Consider the following 22,319-nt stretch of genomic DNA (forward strand, 5'->3'; position numbering starts at 1 on the left):
TGGGAATATTTAATTTTAGACCAGAAGCCTGTGTAAAGGTATCTATAGTTTCAAGAACCCCAGCAATCTGACTAGTATTTTCTAAAAACAAGGTTGTATCGTCCGCAAGTTGCGAAATTCTAATCTCACGGTCGAAAATTGACAACCCTTTAATATCAGGATTATTTCGAATATTCAAAGACAGTAGTTCCACAACTAACAGGAACAAAAAAGGGGAAATTCCACAACCTTGCCTAACTCCCCTGTTAATAGGAAATCTTGTAGAAGTATCAAAATGTAAGAGAACTGAACTATTAATATCTTTATATATCATTTTAACCTTCTTTATAAATGTCTCTCCAAAACCAAACAATTCTAGCATAGAAAATATAAAGTTATGTTCGATGGTATCGAACGCTTTGTAGACGTCTAGAAACAATATGACTGCTTCTGATTTAACATGAGCGGCATAATCTATAAGATCTAAAATTAACCTAATATTACAACTTATATGTCTTTTAGGCATAAAACCTGTTCGAGTTTCATTAATTATTTCACATAGACCAGATTTTAATCTTTTTGCAAAAACTAATGATAAAATTTTATAATCTAAATTTAATAGTGTTATTGGCCTCCAGTTGTCAAGGGAGAGAAGATCTTTACCTGGTTTAGGTATCAGGGTAATAAGGCCTTGTTTCATAGAGGTGCATAATTCTTCATTAATTAAACATTCATTATACATTTTAAGTAATGGTCTCTTAATAATTTCCCAAAAGTGTTCATAAAACTCAATAGTAAGGCCATCTGAGCCAGGGGATTTACCTTTCTTCATAGATTGCATTGCTTTGGTAAGTTCTTCTAAAGAAAGGTCATTATCACAGACTGCTTTAAATTGCACCCCGAGCTAATTCTAAGTAATGATCGTCTATTTCGTTTCTCAGACTAGCCAATAAATTTTCCTCCTCTGTATTAAGAGTGTTTTTAGATAATAACTTGTCAAGCTCGTTGAGAATCTCATGACATCTTTTAGAATTTGCCACTTTAAGTTCTTTACCACGACGCATTGCCAATTGTCTGACTTTGAATTAAAAAAATTCCCATCTTTGAATCTGACTCATTGATTTATCATCTAAAACATAAGCAGTTTTTTTGACAGAATCCACAAATTTTTCATCTAAAAGTAGTTTATTATTGAATTTCCAATATCCACGAATTCTTTTAAAACTGTCTGCCTTACCAATCAAAGAAACTGAAATGAATCTATGATCTGATAAAGGTGAGTAACCGATTGAGGTATCTGAAACAAATTGAATTGCATTAGTAGATAAGAGCCAAAAATCAATTCGTGACTTGCGTGTCATATCATTATTTGTCCATGTATAATCTTTATCATAAGGATGTAAGAAACGCCAAACGTCAGTAACTTGTAAATTATCACATAGCAGATCAAAAATTTTAGATGTACTGTTCTTTGGAGGGATTCTATCTATGGAATCATTGGGAGTTTCATTGAAGTCACCTCCAATCAACACATAAGCATCTAAGTATTTTCTTTTTAAATCTAGTAATAACTGGCTAAGTTTTTTAAACATACATGCATTTAAAGAGCTATTATTGTGTCCATACACATTGCAAATGATACATTTCGTATCATCTGTGTTTAAAATTATAATAATCCACCTCCCTTCTCCAGAATAAATTGTTTCTACTACATCTCCCTTCAATTTGTTTAATAAAACAGCGACCCCCGCAGAATGATTTGTTCCATGACAGAAGAATAAAGAATCGCCCCACTGCGATTTCCAAAACTTTAGGTCACTATCACAAGAATGTGTTTCCTGGAAAAAAATAATTTGAGCTTCTCTGTGTTTAATAAAAAGAAAAAGTGCTTTCCTTTTATCTATATTCCTTAAACCTATGACATTAAGAGAAATAAAGTCTAATTTCCCAAAATAATGAACTGTCATCCAAAAGATAAAGAAAACAAAGACAAAATACAGACAAAGAACAACAAGGAACACGACCTCCTAAATTAACTTAAGCTATTTGTTACGATGAAAACAAATAGACCCATCAGGATCTCACATGTAACAAGAAGTCAACCAATATTACAAGTCCACATTGTAAGATTATAGGGACAATAAAATTGTCTGTGTGTCCTTTATTCACTCAAGGTTAACTAAATGTCAATATTCCCTTTTTTACCTTCGATGTAAGCGAAAGCACCGATGAAAGACGCTCTTTTGCCTTCTTCTCTGGCTTTTTGAACCAACGGCCATGCCTTGGCCCGTGCTGCTCTTTCCTCAGGTGACAGGTCTTCTTTTAAACGAAGATGGGCTTCCTCTAGGAATTTCGAGCCTCTTGCATCCCTCCATACAATATCCCGAAAGTGCCGCATGCTGAATTGAATAATTATACTTCTCGCTGAGTTTCCGTCTTTCTTCTTTCCAATTCTGTGCACAGAATCCACCACCTCCGGTAATGTTCCAACAATTTTCGGGGAAATCTTGCGAGAGATTACATTTGCATTTTCAATCAGTCCGTCTGCTGATTGAGCAGGTGTCTTATGAAGCATAATTTCACAAAGCTAAAATTAGACCATGCTGTTCTTGCTGTTAATCTTGAAATTATACAGTCATTTAAATAAAAAAACAACTGCTTATGTGCATAACATCTTTGTTGGGATTGTGATGAAAATGCAGTTTTTGCCTCTAATATCAAAGGGCTACACATTTTTGTTATAAGGCCAGTTTGGCCTGTGAAAGCATTAACAACAAATAGATTTGCTTTAAAAAAATATCTAAAAATTGGAATTGGCCATGAAAAATAAAAATTGGTGCTAATAAAAATATTAAATAAAGCATTATTTAAATAAATCTAACAGACGTTTTGCTGTAAAAACAAATGCTGTTTTAAAGAGCATGTACTAGTTCTCTCACAAATTAATTTGTTGTTTATATGGTTAATATTAATGCAACTGTAAGCGCAATAAGTTTAAAAAGAAAAAAAATGGTCATTCTGCCGCACATTGTTATTTTTTTTCTAATCCGGCCATCAACCTAAAATGAGTATGATTTAAATTAATAATTAAAAATAAGTAGGCCTATAATATAATTAGTATTAGCAATATATTATAAATAAAAAGTAGAATGTAATAATAATACAATAGGTAGGCTAAAAAAAAATCAGTATTCTTTAAAAAAATGTGAAATTTGAATTTAAAAAAGTTGAAATGATGCAAACTGATGACTTTAACAAACGCACAGACTATTGATTAACATCCTCTGATAGTTACAGTAGGACTGTCTTAATTTATTTTGTTTTCAGTTTTCATACAAAAATTAGGCTAATTTCCCTATGGAGAACATTAAATGCTCTGAAAATAGTGTAAGTTATGATTTTTCCCATTTGGTTTAGTCTAGTTAGTTTTGTATCAAATAAAATGTGATTTTCGTTGATCGAGATCTGGCAGCAGCTCATTTTTCGTCTTGGGCGAGCGATTCGATCACAGCTTATCTTTCCCATGTAAACTCGCGTAGACCAGCAAACTAATGAGAACGCGGGACAATGATGACGCTCCATAACGAAAGCGCGAAGCCGCAAAAGCTGCCGTAGATCAGCTTACCCAACTGGCAGATTTAAAGAAAATCACGTCGTTTGGCAAATAAATAACTTACAGACAGTTGCATACGCATTGCCAATCGTGTAGGCTTTATGGTACACATCAAACAAGGGATTTATTAATAATTAGTAGTAAATAGTAATTTTAATATTTTTTGCCGAGTCCGCGAATGGTTTGGGTATGCAGAGCATTCGCAGCTTATGGACCGCACGCCACTGATATATATATATACATTTATATATATATATATATATATATATATATATATATATATATATATATATATATACAGTGGCATGAAAAAGTATGTGAACCCCTTGCAGAATCTGTGAAAATGAGAATTATTTTAATAAAATAAGAGGGATAATAAAAAATGCATGTTATTTTTTGTTTAGTACTGTCCTGAGTAAGATATTTTACATAAAAGATGTTTGCATTTAGTTCACAAGACAAAACAATAGCTGAATTTATTAAAATAACCCCATTCATAAGTATGTGAACCATTGATTCTCAATACTGTGTGCGGTTACCTGATGATCCACCACTGTTTGTTTGTTTTGTGATGGTTGTTCATGATTCTCTTGTTTGTTCTGAACAGTTAAACTGAGCTCTGTTCTTCAGAAAAATCCTCCAGCTCCTGCAGATTCTTCAGTTTTCAAGCATTTTTGCATATTTGAACCCTTTCCAGCAGTGACTGTAGGATTTTGAGATCTGTGTTTTCATACTGAGGACAACTGAGGGACTCAAACACAACTATTTAAAAAGTTTCAAACATTCACTGATGCTCCAGAAGGAAACACGATGCATTAAGAGTCGGGGGGTGAAAACTTTTGAACAGGATGAAGATGTCACAATTTTTCTTATTTTGTTTAAATATCATTGTTTTTCATTTAGTACTGCCCTTCGGAACCAACAGAAGATACTTGCATGTTTCCCAGTAGAAAAATTAAGTACAATTTACCTTGATATTTGAATTCAAAAGTTTTCACCCCCTGGCTCTCAATGCATCGTGTTTCCTTCTGGAGCATCAGTGAATGTTTGAACCTTTTTTAAGAATAACATTTCTATGCTTGATCCTTTACTGCTTGTAGTTTCTAAACTATTACTTCATACATATTAGACCTGTATTTTATGTGTTTTAATTTCATGTAAAATTTCCATACGTTTGATTACAGTTTTGATAAACTACTAGTAATAAACATTTGTTACATATTTGTCAGTCATGGATAAATGAAACACAAATAAGATTTGTGCTGTACAGTATTTAAATGCACAATTTCCAGGGTTAGGGTTAGGGATATTTTATCCCTAATCAAATCAGAGTTAGACATCTGCCTTCTAACAATCAGTCTCCTTACAAACACTTTAAACATCACTGGAGGAAGCACGCATTGCGGTTTCTTACGCTCTGGTAGATACAGTCACGCTGATGGCGTCTAGTTCTGAGGAGCTGGATGTTGTCAGCGTGGCAACGGGAGATTCTGAAGACTCGCCACTTCAATCTCCCGCGAGTGAGGAGCTCATGGAGGTGCTTTCTCGTGCTGTTGCCAAGTTACACATCGACTGGCCAGCCGAGAAGCAAGAGCAGCATGTTAGGAGTAAACTAGACAAACGCTTCTTACCGTCTAGATCTGCTCAGCCTCCACGTCGGGCTTTACCGTTTTTCCACACTGAGGTGTCGAGGTCGTGGAAGAGACCAGTGTCTACCCATGTTTACACTCCTCAGACCTCCCTTAAAGCCCCGACGTTGCCCACTAAGCCACTGAAAACGACATCAGCGCTAGTGGGCAAAGCGTACTCGGCAGCAGGTCAGGCTGCAGCGTGCTTGCATACTATGTCCATCATGCAAGCATACCAAGCTGACCTGCTGAAGGACTTGGGAGAAAGTGATGAGGTGGGGGCAGATCTCATTCAGAAGTTATGTCTTAAGCCGTGCACACACACTTAACGATTGTAAGGCCGATTATGAATGTAAATTGATACTTATGACTGATCATGCTCAAACGCGTCCAGTCAGAGCCAGTTGCCTTCAGTCTGCGATTACAGTCGGTGTTCAAATTCCATGTGTAAGTATTTAAATCTGCTTCATTCGCAGGAAACAATCGCTGTGTGTTGAGCACAGTCTTAGAATGTTTTAACTAGTCGTTAAATGTGTGCCCGGTTTTACTGCCAATCTAGCCCTCCATGCCACCAAGGAGAAGGCCAAGTCAGTGGGCCATTCTATGGCAGCCCTGGTGGCCACGGAGCGGCATTTGTGGCTTAATCTCACTGAGATTAAGGACAAAGACAAGACGTTTCTCCTGGATGCCCCACTAAATCCTTCCAACCTTTTCGGTGACGCTATTACGTCAGTCACCGAAAGGTTCCAAGAGGCCAAGAAACAGTCTGCCGCATTGCAGCAGTTTCTGCCTTGACGGGCCCAAGTCCCTTCTGCTGCCGGGCGGGAGCAGCAGAAGCCGAGTACGAGCTCCTTGCACTACAGGCAACATCAGAAGCAGAGCGTTGCTACCCTTACTCCCCCTCTGAGGAGTTGGGATGCGGGGCAATGCTCTCAGGCGAAGCCTTCAAAGGGCAAGATGGATCTGAGGGCCGTCATTGCTGCTAAGAGGGCTTCGTCTAAGAAATCCTGACACCAGAGCAGTCAGGATCCTGAGGGTGGTCCCCTCCGGAGGCAAACCGCGTTCACCTCTCTCTACGGTGCCCATTTGCCATGTGTCACCCGAGGGTGGCGCTCTCTCTCTGAAGCCATGTCAGTTGTTCCCTGCCGGGGCTCCGCTTCAGGGCACTGTGCTGGCTGCCCATATTCCACCAGAGACCAGCCTCAAGAGGCTGGTTCCCTTAGTACATTTTTTGTCAGAGTGGAAAAATCTGTCAAAAGTATCTCAATGGGTCCTGCACAGAGTAGAAAAGGGGTATGTGATTCAGTTCAGATCACGCCCCCCCCCGATTCAACGGGGTCTTGACCACTGTGGTAGACCCCGAGCAGGCTCTGTTGATGGCACAAGAAGTAGAGACGCTCTTGCGAAAGGAGGCTATAGAGAGGGTTCCTCCTCCCAGCAGGGAGTTCGGGTTTTACAGCCGTTATTTCATTGTGCCAAAGAAAGAAAGGGATTGCGTCCGAGATCTGCGTCAGTTAAATCGAACGGTAGCAAGGCTCAAGGTCAAGATGCTGAAAATAAAGCATATTGTGTCACAAATCAGGTCTGAGGACTGGTTTGTGACAATAGATCTGAAAGACGCATACTTCCATGTATCAATCCTCCCGCATCACAGGAAGTTCCTAAGGTTTGCTTTCGGGGGGCGAAGCATTCCAATATCAGGTTCTTCCCTTCGGCCTAGCATTGTCACCCCGTACTTTCACCAAATGTGTAGACGCGGCTCTGACGCCCTTGCGTATGCAGGGCATCCGCATTCTAAACTACATAGACGATTGGTTGATTCTCGCTCAATCAGAGCAGATGGCGGTTCAACATCGAGATGTTGTTCTCGCTCACATGAGAAGGTTGGGGTTGAGACTAAACGCAAAGAAAAGTGTGCTTTCTCCAGCTCAGAGGACCACTTATCTAGGCGTGGTATGGGATTCGGTGACTATGCGCGCCCGTTTATTTCCGGCTCGTATATCATCAATCCTCACTACCGTCTCAGACATAAAGCTAGGCCAGTCACTCACTGTCAAACAGTTTCAGAGACTGTTAGGTCTTATGGCAGCAGCGCCCAATGTGATACCTTCTGGCCTGCTGAACACGAGACCACTTCAGTGGTGGCTCAAAACCAAGGGGTTCTCACCGAGGGAGAATCTGTTTCGTATGATCAGAGTCACGTGGCGTTGCTTACGTGCTCTAGTCATAGGGAAGCAGCCAACTCGAGGTCTGTGGCAGGACCATCATCTTTCGTGGCACATAAATTGCCTGGAGATGATGGCGGTATTTCTAGCATTGAAATATTTCCTTCCAGATCTCAGGGACCATCATGTGTTAGTCCGTTCAGACAACACATCGGTGGTCTCATATATAAATCATCAGGGGGGTCTGAGATCACGCCTGCTCTACAAACTGGCGAATCAGATCCTCCTGTGGTACCAAGGGAAACTGCTTTCCCTCAGAGCAGTTTACATCCCGGGGAAAAGCTGAACAGCTATTTGTATGTTTCGGAGCACCTAGGAAAGGTCTCCCGGCATCCAAGCAGAGAATGAGCAAGTGGGTGGTCGAGGCCATCTCACTTGCTTATGAGTCAGTTGGACAGCCTTCACCATTGGCTGTCAGGGCTCATTCAACCCGGAGTATGGCTGCCTCCAAGACTTTGATTTCAGGGGTTTCCCTAAGTGACATTTGTGATGCGGCAGCCTGGTCCTCACTGCATACATTTGTGAGGATTTATGAACTTGACCTCGGCTCCACTCCAGGGGCACAGGTGTTACTGTGAGTTCTTCGGCTTCACACGAACGGTCACTTGCTCATATGGCGACGTTTGGATTATCGTTCCCATAGCAACTACGCAGCGCGAGTTCCCTTGAAAGGGAACGTCTCGGTTATGTATATAACCTTAGTTCCCTGAATAGGGAACGAGACGCTGCGTCGCCCTGCCATACTCCCGGCATGCCCGTAAGCGACTTGCTTCAGGTTTCAGAAGCTGAATGTGAGTGTTTTCGGGCTGGCTTTATGGTTCCTGGTCAGTAACGTCACCCGCCTATGACGTACTGTCTCCTGATTGGACAGATTTCATACGTGCTTTATGACGACATCACACAGAGGCACTCCGATAGCGACTACGCAGCGTCTCGTTCCCTATTCAGGGAACTAAGGTTATATGCATAACCGAGACGTTTTTTAAATACAGAGATAGTATATTAAAAGCACATTTAAGTGTCATGGTGTCACTTAGATGTTCTTAAGATGAAGTACTAAAGAAGAATTTTTAGTATATTAAGTACAAAATTAGTGCGCGAAAATAGAGCACTTTAAGTACATTATTGAAATGTACTTTTTTTTCACCTGGGTTACAAGGTAGTTTGTGGCGTCACATAGCCTGGGTGCCAGCCCGAACCCCGCCCACAACATTTTTTGGACGGGAAGTTCGGTCTGGACTCGATCCATTGTGGAGTAATTATGCTCGGCTCCCAGAAGGCCGAGCCAATCAAATTGCCAGGGCGGGCTTTAATCGATGATGGACAGGCTATCTGCGGTTCCACGTCATCAAAGAGCGCTTGGGTTGAATTGGTTTTCACCAACGATGACTGCAGCTGGAGAAGTAAGATGTTTAGATTCCGCTATCACGTCTGTAATAAAAGAAATCGACAGCGCATTAATTTTAAAAGACGAACAAAGAACCACAATCAAGGCATTTGTCGATGGGAAAGATGTGTTTGCCATCCTTCCAACAGGATTCGGCAAAAGTTTAAGTACAAGTTCAACATACGTCACTTACTGCGTTGCTCTGGTTGTAGGTCTATCCAATTGAGTGCAGAGTTTTTTTTTTTTTTTTACTGGTTCGGTTAAGACACGCCCCATAATTCAAGTGCAATGGAGCAGTATCAGACTCACATTCTGCCCTAGAATATGAGTATGACGAAGTCAGGCTAGGTGTCACACACACCAGCGATTTCAAATCGTGTTTTTTTCATTTCAGATTTAAGGACAAAATTCTCAGCAATGGTGTTGACTGATGAATTTGCACATGGTTTGTCTTAAAGCATATTAAAAACACCACATAGATTTACATTAGATTTACATTAACATTAAGAACTTTATAAAAACTTTAACTGATTCAATTTGATAGTTTTCACAAATGGGCTGGTTTATACTGATTATAAGGAATCAAATACAGTAGATGCATTTTTGAAAATATGATTACTAAACTAAAATCAAATAGATGCAAATACTTAACTTTTTTAGTGTATTTAACTGTTAAGGGCATGGAAGAAATTTCTTGGAAATTTAATTATCACACTGTGTTTAGGGAAACCAAAATCCTAACCCTTTTGGAATTAATAAGAACCCATTTTAAATACTGTATGTCCAAAATACCAGGGGGGGGGGGGATGATGAAACTCTGAATTGACCAGTCAGCATTCAGGACCAAAACTCTGTTTTATTATAATCAGCTGGCATAATGATGAAACATTGAAACATGCAGAAACATATTAAACAGAATTAGCAGGAAAAAAAGCATTTTGCAGAAGAAAAAAAATGCTGACAGAAAAATAAATTAAACTGACTGAAATAAATTAAAAATAAATTAAAATGACTGATATGCAGTGTTGGGGAAAGTTACTTTGGAAATGAACGCATTACCGCCATAAAAAGTCACTATTGCATTACTTAGTTACTTTTTAAGGAAAGTAATGTGTTACGTTCCACACATCCTCTCAACATGGCGACAGGAGAGGCGTATATAATAATAATAAATAATAATAATAAATAATAAATAACAAAGTAACTTGTGCTACTTATTTGAAAAAGTAACTCAGATATTACAATGCACATTTAAAAGTAATGCATTACTTTACTAGTTACTTGAAAAAAAGTAATCTGATTACATAACTCATGTTACTTATAATGCGTTTCCCCCAACACTGCTGATATGCAAATCAGTTTAGTCTATATTCAGATTTTAAACATTAACGCCTGGATCCTTTTTGCCCAACGGCCGCACGGATCTGCTCCACCAGTTTTCCTCTGTTGTTTGTGATGTTTTTTCCAGCGACCTCCATGAGATCAGTGATCATCTCAGCGCTGTAAGGACCTTGAAAGGTCTTATAACTTTTCCTCTTGGCCTCAATTTTATCTGAAGAAACATGAACACACTTAAATCAGAACACAGTTGATATTTCAGTTTTATTCAGGACATTGTAAGACTTTAACTTGCCTCCACAGTTGACCATATTAAAGAGAGGGATGTGGATCACAGTTGGAGTGTTTTTGCCTTTGAACACATAGAAGTCCTTCGGTTTCTGTAAGTCCTCACTGGGAATGTTGACCTCAGGGAAAGGGATGTTTAGTTCCTTGCACATCTTGGCAGCTTCCTTCACTGTCTGCAGTGGAAAAGCATCACAATTGCTCTTATTTTTTTTAAATCACTAACATTTTCTTTTGAGTGAAACTGTAGAGAATGAAAAATGTGTATAATACCATGAAAGGATCACCCTCACTGAAATCCAGTGAAATGATGAGGTCGATGTCTCTCTCTTTTCTCAGCACTGAGAAGTAGGGTGAGTTCAGCAACAGTCCGGCATCTTCATAGTCTCTCGTCTCAGTTTCCTGAAGAGTGGAGGGCACTGCTTCACCTGAGGGATCACAGCATTATTATATTATTCACACAGAATTTCCAGTCAGCAGGTCTGTTCTTACCTGTCATGTCGTGGAGGAAGTTATAATTCCTGCCCCAGGTCCAGTGATTCATGCATTTAATAATGCTCGTCCAAGCACCTGAAAACAAATGCACTCTTATTAATTAAGGTCTTCAGTTTTCAGGCTGAGTAAATAGTTCTTTTGGCCTTCTAGTGGTTGAAGCATAAGTTTCCTGCCACTTGTTTGTCTCCTTGGTTACAGATTGATTAGTGTTTGAGTTCAGCTGTGTCTTGTTAATTACTATAGAGGGTATGCATTGACCGGAACGCGCTCCCTCAGCTGGACTGAGTGGCAGAAGAACCTGCTGCGTGACTGGATTTAATAGGGGGAACTGCGAAAACGCGAGTAAAACAAACGATTACACTAAAGGTTGGGCTCGAAAGTGTTCTTTATGACATGTCAAATAAACCTAATCCATGGATATTGACATGCAGCCAGGAGTCGTGTTTCCTGACATTTATATGTGCCTGATTTCGATGCCGGGGAAATGCATTATATGCTTTATATAAATACAATGTAGTTAGGTTTAAATCCGAGTAATCACTTATATCAATTTTATATATATATTATACATATACAGGGATGGGCAGTATTTGATACATGTATTTCAAATACAAAATAATATTTTTGTATTTGATAGGGTTGATGAAAATGGCTTTGTGTTTTGTATCACTTTATACTTTAGTGTTTTGTATCACTTTATACTTTAGTGTTTTGTATTTTTAAAATACTGTAAAATACTTTGTAAGAAGTCTACATGATGACATCATGAAAATGCAGCCTCTGATTGGTGCTTACTTAACCGTGGAAACTCCACATGACTTTGGCCTCCAGAGAGCTCTGTAAAAAGACGGGACATGTACATGTTAGTGAGTTCTTCTTATTCTAGTATGCATCTTTTTTGTTTCATGGTTTGATTTTCATAATTGTTTTAAAAGATTGCCAAATAGATACTGTAATACATTTTTAAAATTAAAAGATAATCGTGGAAACTATAACTCATGCTGCGTTCCAGATGAGGTTGGATGAAATGAAATGTCCCACTTCAGACCTCAGTGAGTTCCAGTCACTCATACGTCACATTCACATGTTGACCACATGACACAATGAGAGCATATTGCGTATTTGTGTTGATTATGGCAAAATAGAATAAAAATGACATAAAATCGCTTTGAAAACTGCTGACGAAAAGCAAAATGAAGGTAACATTACACAAACTTAATGTCTAATGTTAAAGTTTGTTTTTACATTCATATCCATTGGCGTCAGGACACAACATCTTGGAATTGACTCAAAATGACACATGTCGCTGAGGTCGGGGTTGATCGATGTACCCCGAGTTCACGCAAAATGGCTGACTTTGAGTGGCGTTCCAGACGTTATTTCCTAGAAGGAGGTGAGAAAAATCTAAAATATGATCTATCTGGAATATAGCGCAAGTAAGGATATTTATAGGCAAATACTCAAAACTGGTTTAGAGATTGTTACCAGCATAAAGATTGTTTTCTGAACTTAAGAAAGAACTGCTACTCTAATTATGTTGATTCATGTTTTATTACTGGTTCTCTCTCTTTCACTTTTTGCTTGTAAACTCATTTAGTTTCAATGTTCATTTGTCGTGGATTCAAGCTATTATGACACCTTCCACTGCATATAGTAGCCTGAACTTCTTTCATTTATTTATAGATAGACATAAACACAGAAGTAAGCAGTTTCATGCAAAATCCATATCAACAGCTTAAATATAAATAGGCTGATTATTATAGGTTTACGACAGTGATTTGGGGCAAGGCAAAAACACGGTTTGACAGTTGGATTTGTAATATATTCCCTTGTTATTTTGTTCATTTTGACAGTGTAGTTTTGATTTTGAGTTCTTATCGAGAACAATGTTGGCTGTATAGACTTCTTGACTACATGTTTCATTACAGGGTCAGACAAGTATTTTGTCTTTTAATAGAACTAACTGGTTTTCAAAAGAACTAGAGGATAAAAATATCTGAATCTTGAATCTTAAATATCTAAAATATTAAATGTACAGTGGTATACGTATCAATCTTGCTATAAAATCAAAAATTGCATTTAAAATTTCCATCCATTTGAATTATACAGTTTTAACACAAACTAATAAACTTAATGTAATGCATATTTGTCAGTCGTACATGAATGAATCAGTTTTCTATAATAGTGCTAAAGTGTTTTTTTCTTAATTCACAATAACCAGGTTGAAACAGGTTCTGATCTGTTTTATTGATGTGTGACTGACAAATATGCATCACATTACGTTTATTAGTTTGTTAAAATAATAGATGGAAATTTTGGTAACACTAAGGTACACTAAGGTGTAAATCAGCATCCCCACAACTCTAGAAAAGTGGTGTGGAGAATGGATGGATATTAGAAACAGTTCAACCTACCAAATGGCCAACCAATCCGACCTCTAAAATTGTTGATTACATCCATGGTGTAACTCTTCATATTCAGTTTTTCTGCTTTTTTATCAGAAATTCTCAGGCTTTCCACACGAATTTTGCCTCCAGAGAGGTCTGTAAAAAGACGGGACATGTACATTAGTGAGTTCTTATTCTAGTATGTGTATCTTTTTTTTTTTTTTTTGGTTTGGTTTGATTTTTCATAATTGTTTTAAAATTTTGCCAAAGAGCAAAAATTGACTAATACATTTTTTTAAATTACATTTAATCATAAACAGATGCTTTTATCCAAAGCGAAACTTACAAATGACACATTTTAAACACAGATATGATATGAAATATGGCCTTTTGTGTTTTTACAGTATTTCATTTTTTTTTTTTTTTAAGTTTCCTTCTCAAATCTGTCTCAAAGGCCCGTTATAACGATACTATTACGTATCGTTATAACGAACTATATAACGAACTATAACGATAACTATTTTAGCGTTCACATCGTCCACACCAATCCACAATATCATTCTGTTTATTAAAGGGTTAGTTCACCCAAAAATGAAAATTCTTGTTCTAAACCTGTATGAATTTCATTATTTTGAACACAAAAGAAGATGAAGAATGTCTGTAACCAAACTGTTGATGGACCCCACTGACTATATATATATATATTTTTTTTTTTCCTATGGAAGTCAATGTCCATCAAATGTTTAGTTACACACAATCTTTCAAATATCATCTTTTATGTACAAAAGAAAGAAACTAATTGAGGGTAATTGTTATTTACTTTATTTACAAAATATTAATCTTGATATTAATATTAATATTTTTAGGTGAACTAACCCTTTAAGCACAAGATGCAGTTTTGTCATCTGTCACTTTAAATGCTTGAGCTCTTTAAGCAGGATGGATTCTGATTGGCTGTCAATGTTTCTATTGTTCATCAGCTGGAAAAAATCATTCTGAAAGTGATTCCAATGATATTGTTTCTCTGCGCCGTTACAGTTGTGGTGTGGACTCTGCTATTCTTTTATATTTAGAGCGATTTTAGAACTATATCTAGTTATCATCCCTGGTGCAAATGGGCCCTAAAACTTTAAGACGTGAACACAAGGCTGTGATGGACATACAGACCAATCAGTGGCTTGTTACCGTTCAGTGATGTCCTGATGGATTCATCAAAAGCAGAAGGATCTTTGCCAGTCAAAACAGAGAGATTCATGTCCACGAGGTTCATGAGCACCTGGTAACACTCTTCTGTAGCTGGAGCGTTTGGATCTTGTTGTCTGCGCTCTGATAGAGGGTGCAGTAGCACTTCTCGCGTCCCGGGTTTGAATCCCGCTGCAAAGACTTCTTCCGACCCTGTTCCGCTCTCTCTTGCCAATGCTTCCAGTCTCCTCTCATGCGGTTCTATAGATTAAATTTACATTTTCAGCATCACTTCAGTGTCACATGATCCTTCAGAAATCATTCGAATATGTTGATTTGCTGCTCAAGAAACATTTCTGATTATTATTGATGTTGAAAACAGTTTTGCTGCTTCGTATTTTTGTGGAAACTGTTGATGCACTACTATTCAAAAGTTTGGGGTAAGGTAAAAATAAATTTATTCAACAAAGACACATTAAATTAATCAAGTGACAGTAAAGACATTTATAAAGATTTCTTGTTCAAATAAATGCTGTTCTGTTGAACTTTCTATTCATCAAAAATCCTGAAAAAGTATCATGTGTCATTTCAACATTGATAATAATCATAAATGTTTCTTTAGCAGCAAATCATCATATTAGAATGATTTCTGAAGGATCATGTGACACTGAAGACTGGAGTAATGATGCTGAAAATTCAGCTTTGATCACAGGAATAAATTACACTTTACTAAATATTCACATAGAAAACAGTTATTTTAGGTTGTAGTAATATTTCACATTATTACTGTTTTTGCTATATTTTTGATCAGATATGCCTCATGGGAAGAAGAGACTTCTTTAAAAACATCAAATCAGGGCTGTTAAATAGTTTTAAAACTTAAGAAATGCTTTACCCTTTCCCATGTCCTTAAGTATTGTTTCCTTGTGTTGAAAGAAATCTGAAAAACAAAAACAAAAAAATCAAATGGATGGTAATTAAATAACTGGTAAACTTAAGTCAAATTAAGGTCAGAACCTTTTATCTTTTGCCAGAGAAGTTTCTTAATCTCCACTTCATCAGCTAAAGCGCTTCCGCATAGAGCTGCAGAAAAACAGACAGTAAAACACTGGACACAGGTACAACATAACACCCTAACACAACATAAATAGCACATATTATTACGCAATAAGCTAATACAGACCTGAAATTTAGGTAAATTTTGTACAGTGTGCGATGTAGAATATAAACTGATATTACAAATATTAAACTCCCCTTTAAGAGTTTGTTACCTTGCAGGTACAGCATGTCAAATTCATCCTGCTGATTTTTCTTGGAGCCTTTGTGAAACTTGCTGCCAAAGTTGGAGGCGTCCACAAACGCTCCAGTGAGAGAATAACCTGCTTCATGAGGAGTGATCTCAAACCAGGGGTCTGCAGACAGAAACACGTCTATATAACAGCTGAAACAAACACATTATCTCTCTCTCTTTCAGACAAACACAGACCTCCGATATTGCGTTGTTTGCACTTCTTGTCGATCACGGTGTAGATGGGAAACGGGACTTTACCGTCTTTACTCTGCTGGCTCCACTGCTCTGTGAGTGTGTGTTCGTCGATCTACAGAGAACACAGTATTCACAGCTTCATGTTATTGTAGAGACCGGGGACAAATACATTCAATTTCTTCAATCACCAACAAGTTCAACTTAAAACATGTGCAACAACAGTCCTCTTGACTCAAAGCCTCAAGTATCTTTACATTTATGCAGTGAGAGACTTTATAAAGAGAATTTTACTGAGAAAATTAGTAAATTTCATCATTTCATTCATGCTTGAGATAAAGAAATATGACTGCTGAAGTACAAAAGTCATTTTGGAGATTTTACTTTTCATGTCAGTTTTATCTCTGATGTTGGTTCAAACGAGTGAATATGCTTTACACTGTCTGTATTTTCAGATATAGTCGATGTAAGCCAGATTTTATTAACAATTTACGTACAAATCACTCTTATGAAACTGTTCTTTGTAGTGAGTCAAAAACACACAGAGGGAGCAACATGTGCATAGACCAATTCATGAACAAATGACTCTTATGAACCGGTTCTTTTTAGTGAGTCAATACACAATACACCCGATTCAGTGGACCGCTTTTAAATCACTTAGTAAACTGCAAGATATCAATAACATGTTCTCTGTAAAAATGCTACTTTTCCCTGAGTAGTTTCGAGAAATATTTATTTCCTGTTTTTTTTTTTCCTCTTCACACAACCCCTGAAGAACTTGGTCTTACTTCCGACGAGCTGCTTTAAAACGATATGTGTATTGTGAAAAGCGCAAATTTGACTTGATTTACTTAATATTATACATATTGTTAATAAATCACATAAGTCTTATTTCAGTGGATTCATTATTCATAACATCATGTTAATTTTATCACCTATCTGTGTATTAATTTTGTGTTATATTCTCTATGTAGTAGTCTAGACCTATCCCTATAAGATCAGAGATGTTTAGAATAAATTGATATGCTTAATAGAAAATGTCTGTTATTTGATTTTTATTTTTTAAAGTAAGATGATTACTTTGTGGTCCCTCTAAAGGAATGCAACTGTTTTGCATATTAATATACTCAAATGTCCATAAATCCACAAGAAATATGAATAACTGCTTGCTTTGGTGTTGTCACTCCTCATAGTCCTCGTGCCATCCTATAAATAATTTTCTAGATCTGTCCCGGGTCACGAATAGGCTATTTACAGACCTCTTTCACATATGACGTGATGACCATCACTGCCCAGATGTCAGTCAGACTGAAGTGGTCTTTCCCATAATAATATTTTTTCAGTTTGGCAAATGCTTCTTTCCAGCTGACTTCAGGACCGCTGAGTCTCTTGATGATCTTGTTTTTCACAGTCTCTAGTTTGGTGGACCAGTCTGGTTCCTGATATACGGAGGCCATACACCTTCAGAGGAAGAATATATGCTCTTATTTTTGGCATTCAACCTGTGTGTGTGTGTGTGTGTGTGTGTGTGTGTGTATATGTGTGTGTTTCTCAGTGTTCATACCAGGTGGATCCAGAGACTCCGCTCAGATAAAGGATGGAGTCCAGAAGACCTGTTTTCTGGAGCTGAACCAGGGATCCCAGCAATCCCACCATGGCTCGTTGTCCTCCTCCAGAACCCAGTAAGGCAATGTTTGGCACCTCATCCTGAAACACACACACCATTCAAAGCATTAGATTATCCACCTTATTTTTAAAGTAAGAGCCCAGCTAACAGAAAGAATAAAAGATTCTTAGAACATATTTTTGTTTGCTAGCAGGAGCCTGTTACTTTGTAGTTCATCAGATCTCACTCACCATGTAAAGAGAGTCAGGAGAGATGGCTGATAGGACAATGGTGAATAGTTTGCAGTTCCTGAGCATCACTGTCAAATATCCAATCTTGTGAAATGTGTAGTAAGTACTGACACTCCCTAGTATAGAGGGTATGCACGTGACGTCACCGTCGACCGTTACGACTGCGGCCACGCCCACTGAGTGGCAAAAGACTGAATGGGCTCGCACACCGGACGCGAAGCTCAGCGCCTCGCCACGTCTTTAAAATTCGAACGCATTGTTACACTGGCGGCGACATTCGGCGCCTGTCCGCGGCGCCCAGCTACGACTCAGAAAAAATATAAAACAATGCGTTCGAATTTGAAAGACGTGTCGCGGCGCAGCGCGGCGCTGAGCTTCGCGTCCGGTGTGCGAACCCCTTGAGCGGCAGCATTGGTTTTCAGCGTGAATGTCGTGAAAAACACACAAAACACATCCAAAACGGGAAAGAGCTTTGTGATTGACTGTACAAATAGCTTTGATACAAAACCTGAGGTATATATTTAAAAACTGCATAAAGCAACGACTCCAGGCAGAGAAACGTGGATTTGCAGTTATCATTTTGTGTCAAATTGTTGCATTTTGAGGTAAAATCATACCGTATATTGTATTGTTATATATTGTGTTGACAACTGATCAATTAAATATTTTCCATCTTATATTCTGCATAATTGGGTGTTTTTCAATAAACAACAACACTGACAAAAACTATACTATAAAACTATATATGTTTTAGGGCTGGACAAAATGACGATATAACATTGATATAAGTGATTACGCGGATTTAAACCTACCTATATTGTAGTTATATAAAATATTCACAGGCAGATTTGCTTTATGTATTTCCCCACCGTCGAAATCAGGCACATATATAAATGTCAGGAAACACAACTCCTGGCTGCATGTCAGTATCCATGGATTAGGTTTATTTGACAAGTTGTAACACATTCAATTCCAACCTTTAGTGTAATTCGTTAGTTTTACTCGCATTTTCGCAGTTTCCCCTGTTAAATCCAGTCATGCAGCAGGTTCTTTTGCCACTCAGTCCAGCTGAGGGAGCGTGCTTTCGGTGGGAAAGTGACGTCGATGCATGCATACCCTCTATACACACAGCATGTGTGATTGCAATCTCGAAAGGGAAAATGAAAGCGATTTCAATAGAGGGTATGCATCGACGTCACTTTCCCGCCGGAACGCGCTCCCTCAGCTGGACTGAGTGGCAAAATAACCTGCTGCATGACTGGATTTAAGAGGGGAAACTGCGAAAATGCGAGTAAAACAAATTACACTAAAGGTTGGACTCGAAAGTGTTTCTTACAACTTGTCAAATAAACCTAATCCATGGATATTATGGACATGCAGCCAGGAGTCGTGTTTCCTGACATTTATATGTGCCTGATTTGACGCCGGGGAAATACATAAAAATATGCCATAAAATACATAAATCTGCCTGTGAATATTTTATATAACTACAATATCGGTAGGTAATTAGAATTAAATACAATTTCTGTAGCTGAAAATCTCCTGCTTAAACCTACATAAACCTGAAAAGCACCATTTATTTCATTTATGATCTGTTGTATTTGTGCCATTACTTGTATTTTGATTATTTGTTCTCGTTTTATTACTGTTTAACTTACTTACATTTTAAATATGAGTAATCTAGTAGCTTTTGGTTTTCCTTATTTATTAAGGATACATGTATCAAAAACAACAAAAACAATAATTAGGCTTATTTTATAGGCTCATTTTCTTTTCTATTACTTTATAATTTTTTTTTGTTGTGGGGCCAGTGAAAATTTTGGCAGGGCAAGTAAAATTAACCACCAGCTCAACTGGGCCAGCAGAAAAAACTCCTTAGCATTGAGCCCTGAGTATGCATTAAGCAATCCACATATGTCCTGTGTTTCCTTTAATTATAAAACACTCAATTTATAATTTGTCTAGTTTTAAACACGATGCGTAACTAGTGTCAAACCCTATAAAAGACAGCTGTGAAAAATGTTGGCAATGGCTTATCTTGCATTATTGGAAGACTTGGCAAACAATGCGCTCTGCAGAGTGCAAAATGTAATTAAACCATTAAAATAGAATCCAGAAAATTAAAACACAAAACAGAATTTGGTAAAACAAATAAAAAAATAAAACTTTTAAAAAATAAAAAATAAAAAAATTGAGGGGAAAGAATAAAATGTATATCATAGGGCCCTAAAAATGTTTTTTTTTTTTTTTTTTTTTTGTTAAAATTTTAATAGTTGGTAAATTGGATAAGTTTCATTATTTCAGTTAATTAGACATACTTTTATGATTGCTAAAATTTAATTTAACCATTAAAATGGAGTCTAAAAAAAAACTGAAAAAAAAAAAAAAACGGAATTTGGGGAAAAAATAAAACGGATTTCATAGGGCCCTAAAATATGAAGTGACTTAACATTTGATGTTCATCGGCCACAGCACCATTCACAGGTCATCTCAGATATATGAAGTATAAAATAAGAAGCTTTACCTGACTGCACTTTATCTGAAGCTTCTTCAGGCTTTGTAGAACAGATTTTCTCCTTCCGTCTATAAACTCTGCTTCATTCTTATTCAGAGAGGGTTCGATTCGCACCTCACCGCTGCAGCGACAGATAGAAAAGTCCTGAATTTAACTTATTTGATATTTAGATATTGAATATTCTAGATTTCAATGCAATTAAGTCTGCCGTTTATTTTGAACAGTTATTCTCAGTTAGAATTTAATTGTGTAAGTAATAGTACAAAACTTATTTTAATGCTTCCATGAATCTGAGCAGGATTACATACCTTTCCTGGGGTTTGGATGCACTCATCTGTAAAACAATAGAGTCCACAGTTTCTGTTATTTGAGATTATATATATATTATATATATATTACTGTCTATAATACAGCTGATTGTTTGGGACGTCATGCAAATTTACATCCTTTAGTTTTTATTCTTATACAGTCAGATAAATAACATGTATGGATCAAAATAGCAGCACTGTAAAGTTTTTTTTTTTTTTTTTCCTTTTAACTTAAATTAAACTGACTTAAAGTTTGTTCCAAACATACAATTATTTATTGTATATTTAAAGAACATTACACAGATTTTGATGCATAGAAAATTGAAAACTTTGTCATTGAAATACGATAATTGACTGTTTAAATTGGTTTTAAAGCAAATTACAGAAACATAGAATTTATAATGCCGTGAAACCTTTTAACTGCATTGCTATTGCTGAAATGACATTATATATTTTTAAGCTTAAAGTAAATACTTACTATTCCTGTATATCCTGAATCTTCACCAGCAACACCACAGCAGCTGTTATCTTGACATCTGGACAGAAGATGCTCTTTATATGGCTCTGAAACTACACTGCAAGTCTAGACATAATCATGACGGTGAGGTTGTGAATGATAAATTATACAATCATTCACAGTAATACCACATTTTGATATTTCCTTGTAATTTTTTTTTAGTTTTAGTTTTAGTTTTAGTTTTTGTGGCAGGCAACAGGTTGATCTTATTGAACATTTTTATCTAAGGCTCTTTTTACAAAGAAAAGGCAAAAGACTTCAGACACATTACCAGGGATAGGGATGCTTGCACATGTTAAATTAATAATGTTGTGTGATGTTTAATTTATGTTTGTTTCTTTAACACACATTGACATTATCATGTAGGGATATTCTAGAAAGTAATTCATAGATGTGAGTCAGTATAATGATCCATATATACGGGCAAGCAGATGTGCCTAGAATATGAACACACTCGCTAAATTGTATGTTACGATTTTTCCATATAAAGAATATGCTGCTAAATGCATTAAGACGGTGATTTTGGAGGACCAAATTCCATTCCAAAAATGGCTCTTCTGTGGTATCGCTGCAAAAAACAAACTTTTGGAACCTTTATTTTTAAGAGTATAATGTAAAAATATTGTCTTCAATGTCATTGTCTTAGCAGTAGATAGACCTAGTGTTTTTGACATGAGAAATTAGTTTTTGCTGTATGTTGTTTTAGAACATTTGGTCATGTTAAGAAACCAGGTTGATCTGGTCTGGCTGGTTTTAGGAGGGCACCGCCTTCAAAGATGTCCTCTTTTGAACACAAAACCACAGTAACTTTAGAATACTGATCCTTCATTTAATGAATAACTACACAGGAACAAATGTGTAATGCATTATTAATACTCTAGTAAATACTATAAACTAACAATTGATGAATTAGTAAGTAATAGTGCTCAGTTGAAGGTGGTAGTTCACTATTAGCTAATCAGTAACTACTATTTTCTTTCATACCTCCCAGAGAACTACAAAGAATTATATAGGCTCATAATTAACATGAATGATGCATGTATAAATAATTATAAAATGATGTAATGACTGAAGTATTACCAAATCCTTCAGAAGAAATTCCTGTTCAAAACTGTACAAA

At 37.0% G+C, this 22,319-nt stretch overlaps 1 protein-coding gene across 2 annotated transcripts; it reads right to left on the minus strand.

Annotated features, from left to right (window-relative positions):
• Positions 1-9,652: 9,652 nt before the first annotated feature.
• LOC125261869 (cytosolic phospholipase A2 gamma-like) lies at positions 9,653-21,300 on the minus strand. 2 transcript variants are annotated; one of them, XM_048180423.1, is made up of 17 exons: positions 21,161-21,299; positions 20,683-20,708; positions 20,384-20,495; positions 17,567-17,709; positions 17,262-17,463; positions 16,006-16,117; positions 15,791-15,931; positions 15,537-15,602; positions 15,415-15,459; positions 14,523-14,780; positions 13,419-13,493; positions 13,365-13,385; positions 11,746-11,787; positions 10,948-11,025; positions 10,729-10,883; positions 10,466-10,631; positions 9,653-10,384 (listed from the first exon to the last, which is right to left on the minus strand). In XM_048180423.1, exons 2-17 carry the CDS (start codon positions 20,706-20,708, stop codon positions 10,218-10,220), a joined length of 1,809 nt encoding a protein of 602 aa, XP_048036380.1. In that variant the 5' UTR covers positions 21,161-21,299; the 3' UTR covers positions 9,653-10,217. The 2 variants fall into 2 exon arrangements, with proteins under 2 accessions (XP_048036380.1, XP_048036379.1); XM_048180422.1 differs by having other exon boundaries at positions 13,365-13,493; positions 21,161-21,300.
• Positions 21,301-22,319: the final 1,019 nt, after the last annotated feature.

The sequence above is a fragment of the Megalobrama amblycephala genome, unplaced genomic scaffold (assembly GCF_018812025.1).
Source record: "Megalobrama amblycephala isolate DHTTF-2021 unplaced genomic scaffold, ASM1881202v1 scaffold516, whole genome shotgun sequence".
NCBI classification, from domain to species: Eukaryota; Metazoa; Chordata; class Actinopteri; order Cypriniformes; family Xenocyprididae; genus Megalobrama; species Megalobrama amblycephala.

Bases quoted from the DNA above. Each gene is read 5' to 3' on its own strand.
- LOC125261869 (XM_048180422.1), bottom strand. From the start codon at position 20,708: ATGAGTGCATCCAAACCCCAGGAAAG. The intron at 15,603-15,790 runs GTAACAAACTCT...GTTTTTCTGCAG, and splicing joins TGACATGCTGTACCTGCAAG to CTCTATGCGGAAGCGCTTTA. The intron at 11,788-13,364 runs GTAGGTTGAACT...GTCTTTTTACAG, and splicing joins TCGGATTGGTTGGCCATTTG to AGCTCTCTGGAGGCCAAAGT.